At 45.5% G+C, this 10,382-nt stretch overlaps 1 protein-coding gene across 1 annotated transcript; it reads right to left on the reverse strand.

Moving 5' to 3' along the window:
- Positions 1-3,921: 3,921 nt before the first annotated feature.
- Positions 3,922-6,835, reverse strand: LOC129699430 (endonuclease domain-containing 1 protein-like). The gene is made up of 2 exons (XM_055639200.1): positions 6,342-6,835; positions 3,922-4,621 (listed from the first exon to the last, which is right to left on the reverse strand). Exons 1-2 carry the CDS (start codon positions 6,678-6,680, stop codon positions 4,022-4,024), a joined length of 939 nt encoding a protein of 312 aa, XP_055495175.1. The 5' UTR covers positions 6,681-6,835; the 3' UTR covers positions 3,922-4,021.
- Between the last annotated feature and the right edge of the window lie 3,547 nt (positions 6,836-10,382).

Genomic DNA, 10,382 nt, shown 5'->3' on the forward strand with positions numbered 1-10,382 from the left:
TCCTGGCAGGGCCAGATCCCAGTACTCTGGGATCTGGCCCTGCAGATTTATCGGCCTTTAATCCATTCAATTTACCCAACACCACTTCCTGGCTAACCTGGATTTCACTCAATTCCTCCAACTCCTTTGACCCGCGGTCCCCTGCTATTTCCGGCAGATTATTTATGTCTTCCTTAGTGAAGATGGAACCAAAGTAGTTATTCAATTGGTCCGCCATATCCTTGTTCCCCATGATCAACTCACCTGTTTCTGACTGCAAGGGACCTACATTTGTTTTAACTAATCTCTTTCTTTTCACATATCTATAAAAACTTTTGCAGTCAGTTTTTTTGTTCCCTGCCAGTTTTCTTTCATAATCTATTTTTCCTTCCCTAATTGAGCCCTTTGTCCTCCTCTGCTGGTCTCTGAATTTCTCCCAGTCCTCCGGTATGCTGCTTTTTCTGGCTAATTTGTACGCATCATCCTTCGCTTTGATACTATCCCTGATTTCCCTTGTTATCCACGGATGTAATACCTTCCCTGATTTATTATTTTGCCAAATTGGGATGAACAATTTTTGTAGTTCTTCCATGCAGTCTTTAAATGTCTTCCATTGCATATCCACCGTCAACCCTTTTAGAATTAATTGCCAGTCAATCTTGGCCAATTCACGTCTCATACCCTCAAAGTTACCTTTCTTTAAGTTCAGAACCATTGTTTCTGAATTAACAATGTCACTCTCCATCCTGTTGAACACTACAAACTACAGCTAAACTCTGAACTACGAACTACCTTGATTGCACTCAGGACTTGGGGGCGTTTCTTTAGTCTTTGCATTATATTGTTTGTTTGTATATATTGAACTCTTTGTTGTTTATTGTGGAGTCTATTGAGTACTAAGTTTACATATCTGTTGTGCTGCTGCAAATAGAATTTCAATGTTCCAATAGACAATAGGTGCAGGAGTAGGCCATTCGGCCCTTTGAGCCAGCACCGCCATTCAATGTGATCATGGCTGATCATCCACAATCAGTACCCCTTTCCTGCCTTCTCCCCATATCCCCTGACTCCACTATCTTGAAGAGCCCCATCTAGCTGTCTCTTGAAAATATCAAGAGAACCGGCCTCCACCGCCCTCTGAGGCAGAGAATTCCACAGACTCACAACTCTCTGTGAGAAAAAGTGTTTCGTCATCTCTGTTCTAAATGGCTTACCCCATTTGGGGACCGGTGATAATAAAATTAAGGAAGAGATCGGTAAGGGCATCAGGTTTTATGGGGAGGAGAATGGGGTTGAGAGGGAAAGATTGGTCAGCCACGTTAGCATGGCAGAATATACCTGATGGGCCGAATGGCCTAATTCTGCTCCCATAACTTATGAACCTATTATGAAAACACTCTTGACTCTTGATTCTTGATATGAAAAAAACCTATTTCAAATGTATTGAATTAATAATATTCAAACATATTCAAATGTCCTCCAAGTCTACGCTTGGGTTGGAGGTGGTGCAAGTAAACCTTTGCCTTACCTGAAAGGACTGTCATGGTCCCTGGATGAGGTCGAGGGAGGAGGTATAAGGTGTTGCATCACCTGCAGTTGCAGGGGAAAGTCCCTGGGGAAAGGGTTGTTTGGGCTGTCTTCAGTTTATCTGAGATCAAAGGTGTGAATGGGTTCCATGGGGCACTATGCATGTCCACAGACAACTGGGGCAAAAGAGTACCCAACGTCGCCCTCATTCTGATGGTCATATTTGTGCATGGCTGCATCAGGCTGTGCGTGGAGTCAAAACACATGAACGTTGTGTCATTACCTACACAATGTGCCCAGTCAGATGGACATCGCCGCACTACCTGCCCTTTGTGAAAAGGTTTTTCCAGACCGACATCTTCAATCACAAGCCCATGGGCAGTGGTTAGCATGGAATATCCTGCAGACTCAATGGATCCTGTGGGGTAGTTTGCTGACCAGACTGCCCAGTTTGTAAAATGCCTCATCGCCAGTCTTCACCAACAAGCACCAAGAGCTCGCTTGGCTGGCGTTGAGAAGACCCCTCCGAGTCGGGCCCTTCTTCTACCATCAGTCTATATTATTCCCGAAGTGCACTGCCCTCAGGATGGCTGCTATGGAGGACAGACAATTGCCCACTCTTCGCAGAGTGTGGCTTTGTCAAGAAGGTCTGGAGAAGGATACAAAGGTCCTTGTCATGGTTCGCCCTGAGCAGCTCTGTAACAGAGGAGTCTCTGAATTAGCGCCTATTCCCAGGGACAACCCCAGAGATGGACGTCAAGTGCTACTGAAAGAACATTATTTCAGTGAAAGACGTTTTTTGGTCTGCCAGAAACTTGCTGATCTTCTACCATGAACCATTGGACCACAGCAAGATGTCTGTTAGGGAATGTTGCTGACTGGCCCATTCCAGACTTGAGGAATATGTGCTGAGGGACGCACTGAAGCTCGGTGCAGCCAACCTGAAGGCTCTGTGGTGGAGGACCACAGCGAGGGTCCTTGCACCGCTGGACATTGAGGGTCTGAATCCGATGGGGCCACCCCTCAAACAGGGAAGGGATATCACCCCAGGGGTCCACTTGAGTGTCAATGTTGCAATGTGTAAGGGTAAAGGGAGGTGATAACACTACTGGGTATAACATTAGCAATATTGATCCCAGAGACAATGTTTAAAGACTTTTGCATGGTTTGTGTATATATTTTTTATTGCGAATAAAGTTTATTTTTGAAATCTAAAACAAACTCTCCTCTCAAAAGGCCGCTAAGGCTGGAGGTCAATTGAAATGCAGAGCATGGAATTTTAATTTACTGCTAAGCAAGCAATGTTAGGCAAGTTTACTGCTTAGTAAGGGTGTCAAAGGTTATGGGAGGGGAGGAAGGCAAGAGTATAAGGTTGAGAGGGGAAAATAGATCAGCAATGATCGCATGGCGGAGCAGATTCATTGGGCTGAGTAGCCTAATTCTGCCCTTCTGTCTTATGGTTTTAGTGGGCGAGAGGCAAGGTGGGTGGATGGACTTGATAGACCAGCCTGTCTGGAAGAATGACCTGACCCAAGCTTCCCCTCCGTCTCAGACATCCCCTTGAATAGGTACTTAAAATGCTGGAGTAACTCAGTGGGACAGTCAGCATCTCTGGACGTTTTGGGTCCAGACCCTTCTTCAGACTGCATCAGGGGAGAGGGAGACACACAGATATGGAATGATGATATGTGAAAACGAGACATCAAAGGGGAGGGGGTACAAGGAAAATGTAGAATGGATCATTGTTTGCTACGGGGAGGTGACAAGGAGGCAAATAAAGATAACTTTTTAATCAGAGTGATCGGTGAACTAGGATGGGGGAGGGATGGAGAGAGAGGGGAAACAAGGGCTACTTGAAGTTAAAGAGAGTAGGTGAATGCAACAGGACTACAGGAAGGTTGCAGCAGGAGAAGGAAGACCATTCGACCCATCAAGTCTTCAAGGTTCTGTGTGATCCAGCTAACAAACCACCGGCTACAATAAGCCGCTTGTTGTGAGCCGCTCGTGTGTTTCCTCTTTCTCAGTGGCTCACAAAATCCCGCATGTTTTTTTGTCCCTTTCTGACGCCTTTTATTATTTCAGATTCAGATTCAGATTCAGATTTGTCAGATTCAGAGTCACATTTATTGTCACATGCACCACTTAAGGTACAGTGATATTTCAGTTACCATGCAGCCATACAATTAAAATAACACCACACAATTAAAAGGAATGATAGAACTTAACATAAACATCCACCACAGTGAGCACTGTGATGGAAGGCAATAAAGTTCAGTCAGTCTTCCTCCTTTTGTTCAGGCCTCCCCTCCCCCCCCCCCCATCACCCCCACCCCCCCCACCCCACCCCCCCACCCCCCACCACCCCACACCCCCCCCCCCCCCCCCCCCCCCCCCCCCCCCACACCACCCCCACATAAAACATACCGATATGCATTTCACATACATTAGACATACAAAAAATGACTGACACACTGCTGGCGAGGCTGCCGCGCACGTTGCCATCTGTTGACGCGCGTTATTCGCTGAGCAAACGTTGCACCTCTTCATAGATTTCTCTGGTTGCCTCTTTGCACTCGTTGAAGATACTCGCATTCAGCCTACTCTGCAGAGTCGACACCGACACGTTGACAATGTTCAAATCCGGAAATAGCGTTCCCATGAACGCAATGGAGAAATCTCCGTTGGTAGTTTGTGGATTTCGGGTTGCTTCCACCTCTTCAGCCAGGAAGCGATCGTTCTGGTTCCTGGGCACCGTGCAGCAAGCTGCCGTCCAGATCAGCCCGGGTATTTTAACCCTATTTTTAATATTCCCATGATTGTAATCGTCAGAGCCTGTAACCAGGTACATGCGACGGCCGGTGTTATGGCATGTTTGTGTCAATCCCTTCACGACTTTCTCAGTGTAATGATACCATTTCACGTTGGCTCTTTGTTTCTCGGGAACGGCATTAGTGAGGGTGCAGCTGGCTGTTGCACTCTCTTGATGGTTGAAGGAAAACGGGTACAGATGCCCTCGCTGGTAACCTGATCTCTCGTAATCTGAATCCAATGCCTGTTTGTCACTGGTGTCTAATTTGATTATCTGCATATTTTGGTCGTAGGTACAATTTTCAATCTAAAACCAACAGAGATTAGTGTACAGTATTTGAAATATTAATATAATCAGCAAGTGAGAGATCTCAATTAACATCAGTTCCTGGATCAACTGTTATGGATAAAATTGCTCGTGGAGGGAAAATAGGTGGTCAATTAAAGCTGAATGAAAGCTAAAGGTAATCCTTATAAGAATTACATTTATTATTACTTTGTAATTATACTTTGTATATTATTTGATCGACGTGCTGGTGCAGCATATAGAGCTGCTGTCTCACAGCGCCGGAGATCCCGGTTCGAGTTATAGGGTGGTTGCACGAAAGGTCATTGGGTCATAGGGCTCGATGCACGGAGCCGCTAAATCCAACTGGAAGACATCCGTCACTTCCGGTACATGTTATTAATGCCAGAAACGCGTACTTTCCTACCTGTTAAAAACCGCCGAAATGTTGAATTTTTGCGCTGAAAAAAATTGTGGGAGTCGGGGTAAGTGTGAGAGACATGTACCCAACTTTAGAATTCCAAACGTGAAGCGAAATGAAGGTATAGAGAAGCGAGAACTGAAGGGACTACAGCAGCTAAAGTGCTTGGTAAACATTGAAAATATTGGGAATTATCGCGTTTGTTCACTGCATTTCATCAAGTAAGGCATTATTTGTGTTTTTTCTTGATTACTTTGGTATCTAAAAATTCTCAGAAGTGATAAATCTGGCTGTAAAACTTTCTTCAGATGCGTTTTCATTTTGTATGTAAAACCCACGAGAACCATGGGCGATTAAAAAATTACAGCCAGATTTATCACTTCTGAAACTTTTTAGATGCCAAAGGAATCAAGAAAAAACACAAATAATACCTTACTTGATGAAATGCAGTGAGCAAACGGCCAATGTTCGCCAAACACTCTGGCTGTTGTTGTCCCCTTCAGCTCTTGTTTCTATCTACCGTCATGTCTCCTCACTTTTGGAATTCTGAAGTATGCTAAATGTCTCACACGCTTATCCCGATTTCCATAATTATTTACAGCGCAAAAATTGACAATTTCAGCGGGTTTTAACGGGCCCGCTATGCTGGAAACAATGGTAAGTGCCTACCTGCAGTTCATCGCGTGTAATCCATTTGTAGTAGCGTAGCAACAGTACGGGTCATGGGTCGTGACCCGACTGCCGTGAAACCTCCCTATACTGCTCATACCGACTCTTTCCGAGTTATACGGTTCATAGTTCAGTCATGGTCAGCCATGAATGAAGGGGGCCTAAAACTGTTCACAGTTCATGGAAACACACGCACGATTCAAATCTTGCCTCAGATCGTTTGTGGAATCTTGCGCTGGGTGCTTTGACTCATCCAGTATTGATGCCTGTGGCTAATCTTGGTTCAGTCTTTGTGTCCTTTCACACCTGACTTCAGACATCATTGCTGGCACCAGCACCTGACAAAATCAAGGAAAGTCGCTGTTTCTATATCGAATCCTGCAGCACTGAACCAGGTGGTTTTGTGACCAGGCGCTGGTCAGACCTGATTTCGAATATTGTGAGCAGTTTGGGGCCCCATATCTGAGGAAGGATTTGCTGGCATGTGAGAATGATCCCTAGGATGATTAGTTTAACCTTTGAGGGGAGTTTGAAGGCTCAGCAACCTGTACTCACTGGAGTTTAGAAGATGATTTCATTGAAACTTACCAAATGCATAACACACAAACAAAGAGAATGCCAATGGGCACAGACCTGACCAGTTGCTCTTACCTGAGGCTCAATAAACCATTTGAGAGGTCTGCAAGTTTTAGGTTTTGGATTGGAGTTGGTATAACTGTAGGCAGAATAGACTGGGATCCGCAGGTCCGTCCGGTACAAGGTGGCAAAGTGATAGGCGTTCTTGTACATCTGGCAGATCTTGACCATGCTGTCCTTGTTTTCCTCATTTTCAAATCCCTGGGGCGCAATCCCGTCCTTGAAGAACTGCTGACATGGCTGGAAATTATCAACCACTTTCCCCTGCACTGTCCCAGGATAGGCGATTGCCAAGATCAGGAACCAGACGGGACCACTAAACCCCATGGGCAGAATGTACAGAGTAAGCTTCATCACCTGTTTGGTAAATGGGTGATCAGATTCACTCCCACTCCTCTACCTTATTCTCTCAGAGCTAAATTCCACAAGAAGGAATCTTGTGTAAAACTGCACTCTGGGTTTGAGTGAAAGAAGTCGATGTTCTGTTCCTCAGTTAGGTTCCTCTACCCCCTTTTATATTGAGAGAAGCGAGTTACCAGGAATTCTAATAATATTCTTCTGTAACGTGACACTAATTAGTTGGTTCCTCCTGCTTGTTCTTCTGCAGAAAATGCTGATTTGTGCAACTGGGGCTCAGTTTGAATGTGGCTTCAATCCTCCCATCAACATCGCTGTCCCACAAAGGGCCAAACATTCAGAACATGGAGATGGCCTTTTAGAATTGGGATGAAGTGAAATATCCCAAACCAGAGGATGCTGAATCTTTGGAATTCCCTACCCAACATGGCTGTGGGGGCACAAACACTAAGCATAATCAAGGTAGAGTTGACATTTGATGCGGAGATGTGGAGTTAACGCTGGGATTAATCATGGTCTTATTGAATGACAAGGCTTACATGAGGGGCTGAATGATCTTGTCCTGCTATGACTTCTTGGGTTTTCACCGAGTTTCTTTGTGTTCATCGTGAAGAACCTCACTGCATTCCCTAATGCTCCTTTGAACCAGGCCGAGAATAATGGGAGGCAGGGGGCCACCAATAACAATGAGGGGACCTGGTGGTGGGGGAGAGGGACGGTGGGTATGAGCAGGGGAAGGAGGGGGGATTTGATTACTGTCATGTGTGGCAACAGGGAGTAGATAGGACTGTAGGACTCGGTGAACTTTTGTAACTTTGTCGGTACCAAACATAGAAACATCGAAACATGGATAATAGGTGCAAGAGTAGGCCATTCGGCTTTTCGAACCAGTACCGCTATTCAATATGATCAGTCGGTGCAGCCAACGCCAAGATTCTGAGGGGGAGGACCTTCTGTACCGCAGTCGAGGGTCCTTCCATTGCTGGACATGTGGGGCAGGGTGTGGTGGAGACGCCCCTCAAAAATAAGGGAAGGGATTCCACACCATGGGCCACATGAGTGGCAAGGGTGGGGAATAAATTGGTGTCATTTGTGTAAACAGTATTGAATGTTTGTCTAGCCTCCAACATTGTCGGATTATTTTTTTTGTATTGTCCCTGTATTGTTTACATTTATTATTTGAATAAAGTCTATTTTGAAATTTAAAAATTACTTGTGGTTGCTCTCCCACTTCCGCATGCATAATAAAGGGGGATTGTTACATTCTTAAAGTGACTAATGTCGTTTGTTGTCTGATAGCGGATAGAACCTTAACATTGGTGTAGTCGGCAGGATTTCGCTGGGAACCATCTCCGACGACTGAGTAAGTGGCTGTGGTCTGGCTGGGACCTCAAGGGGAGTAAAAAGTGCACCATTAGATCCATTGAGTCTGAACACCCGAACAAAAAGATTTTTGACTATTGTCGGTAGCTTTATCCAAATGTTTGGGAGATGAACCTTGGCCAGTAGGGGGAACATGGAATGTTGAGACTATTAAACTGTAATTGCCATGATATGATTGAGTCGCAAAATAAGCAACATTGGTAACAAAAAAACAGGCGCCAAAACGAGAATTCCCCAGGGATCCCTTACCTGGCATCGCGACCCTGTTCATTGATGAAGAAGAGGAGGAACACGACCTAGAATGGAGCATTCCTCCACCCCCTTATGCCCCATACCCCAAGCAGCAGGCGGACCGGGACAGCGACTGGTTCCCATCGCTAAAATGGCTGTGCAAGGAGCAGAGGACGATTTTGAAACTTTCTTCACTAATTTTCTTCCGGCTCCCCTCAAGGCTGTGTGCTCAGCCCGCTGTTGTTCACACTGCTCACACATGACTGTGCTGCCAGATTCAGGGACAATACGATCATAAAATTTGCGGATGACACAACAGTGGTGGGACTCATCAGCGGAGATGACTAATCAATGTACAGGGAGGAAGTAAAACAATTAGTGGACTGGTGCTGCAAAAATAATCTGGAATTAAATGTCGACAAAACAAAGGAGATGGTTGGCGACTTCAGGAGGGCGCAGCCAAAGCATACACCCCTCAACATCAGTGGCACCACAGTGGAGAGAGTGGAGAGCATAAAGTTCCTCAGTGTGCAAATTACAGACAGCCTCACCTGGTCCAGGAACAACACTGGGACCGTCAAACGGGCCCATCAGCGACTGCACTTCCTGAGGAAACTCAAACAGGCCTCACTCCCCACCAACATCCTCAAGACTTTCTACAGGGGTACGCTGGAGTCTGTACTCATGTACTGCATAAATACGTGGTACTCCAACTGCAACTGCTCAGACAGGAAGGCTCTGCAGAGGGTAGTGAGGGGAGCAGAGAGGATCATTGGCGTCTCCCTACCCTCGGTACAAGAACTGTTCCAGAGCCGCTGTCTGAAAAAAGCTCAGAGAATTGCTAAGGACAAACTGCACCCCCTCCACATACACCTGGATCTCCTGCCATCAGGCAAGAGATATCGAAGCATCAAAGCCCGGACTACAAGACTGCTAAACAGCTTCCTACCACAGGCTGTGAGGCTGCTAAACAGTCACTCTGTACTCACAGTCACTTGACTCGGAGGCTGGCACGGACACTTTAATAACTGACACTGGCCACTTTAATAACTGGCACTGGCCACTCAAATCAGCTGCCCCGGACATTTGTATGATTGGTTTATTGTATTTTAACGTTGTGTTTTTACCTGCTTTTAACTATTTATACTATTCCATCAGGGACTGGATTGTTTTTAGTGTTATTATGTGTGAAATGTTTTAAATTTCATGTGCGATGCTCCGCTATTCCCTGGGAAACGTCTTCTCATTTTACACTGTACAACTGTTGCTTGCAAGATGACAATAAAGGTTGATTGATTGATTGATTGATTAATGTTCAGTCCTGGATGAAAATGATCCAGGAACGTTTGCAAGTCACTGACAATGTTGAAGGACCAAGGGAAGCTCCGTAAGCCAGGCTGAAGGAGACTGAGGATATCTTGGCTGAGGAACCTGAAGGAAGAATGAGGATACATTTGATACAGGTAAAGGCAGATTTGCTCCTGGAGGACAACATTGATGACAAGAGGCATGAGTTCCACAGGGCATTGAAACAGATTGGAACAGCGTGTGAAGATACACAGAAGAACATGGTGCATTGTCATAGTTGCATTGAATGGGTTTTGCTGCACTGGATGAAGTACTTGAAGGAGAGGGAGGACTATTTTGCATGGCTGGTAAAGATAAACAGAAGCTGGAGTCTGATCTTGAATCCCAACTGACCTTAAAGGACAAGAAGCGTCAGTTAATCCATCACAAAATTCTGCTGGGCAGCATCTTTAAACATGGTGGCATCCAAATTTTACCAGGAGGCGTTAAAACAAGCCTTGGAATGTGAAATTTGCAGGCGAAACAATCCCAGAAAGATGATAAAATATCCAAAGGGAGTGACACCAATGCCAGGCCGACCCTTCAACTGTATACAGATAGATTTTACTATGTGAAGACCCCGCCAGTAGGTATTTTGGTAGTACCCGACTGGCCTACACAGCCATGGTTCCCTGTGGTCCTCGACATGGTATCTGAACCACTCATGACCATTTCCAAAAGACCAGATCTATTGCTCCGTCTTGTTACGGGCGAAAGTCATCTGTGCCATGACAGGAT

The sequence above is a fragment of the Leucoraja erinacea genome, chromosome 8, assembly GCF_028641065.1.
Source record: "Leucoraja erinacea ecotype New England chromosome 8, Leri_hhj_1, whole genome shotgun sequence".
In the NCBI taxonomy this organism is placed as follows: domain Eukaryota; kingdom Metazoa; phylum Chordata; class Chondrichthyes; order Rajiformes; family Rajidae; genus Leucoraja; species Leucoraja erinaceus.

What these genes read in the sequence shown, in the direction of transcription:
- LOC129699430 (XM_055639200.1), bottom strand. Translation starts at nt 6,680, where the DNA reads ATGAAGCTTACTCTGTACATTCTGCCCATGGGGTTTAGTGGTCCCGTC. An exon ending in AATGGTTTATTGAGCCTCAG is followed by an intron (nt 4,622 to 6,341) that starts GTAAGAGCAACT and finishes TGTTGGTTTTAG; the next exon opens with ATTGAAAATTGTACCTACGA.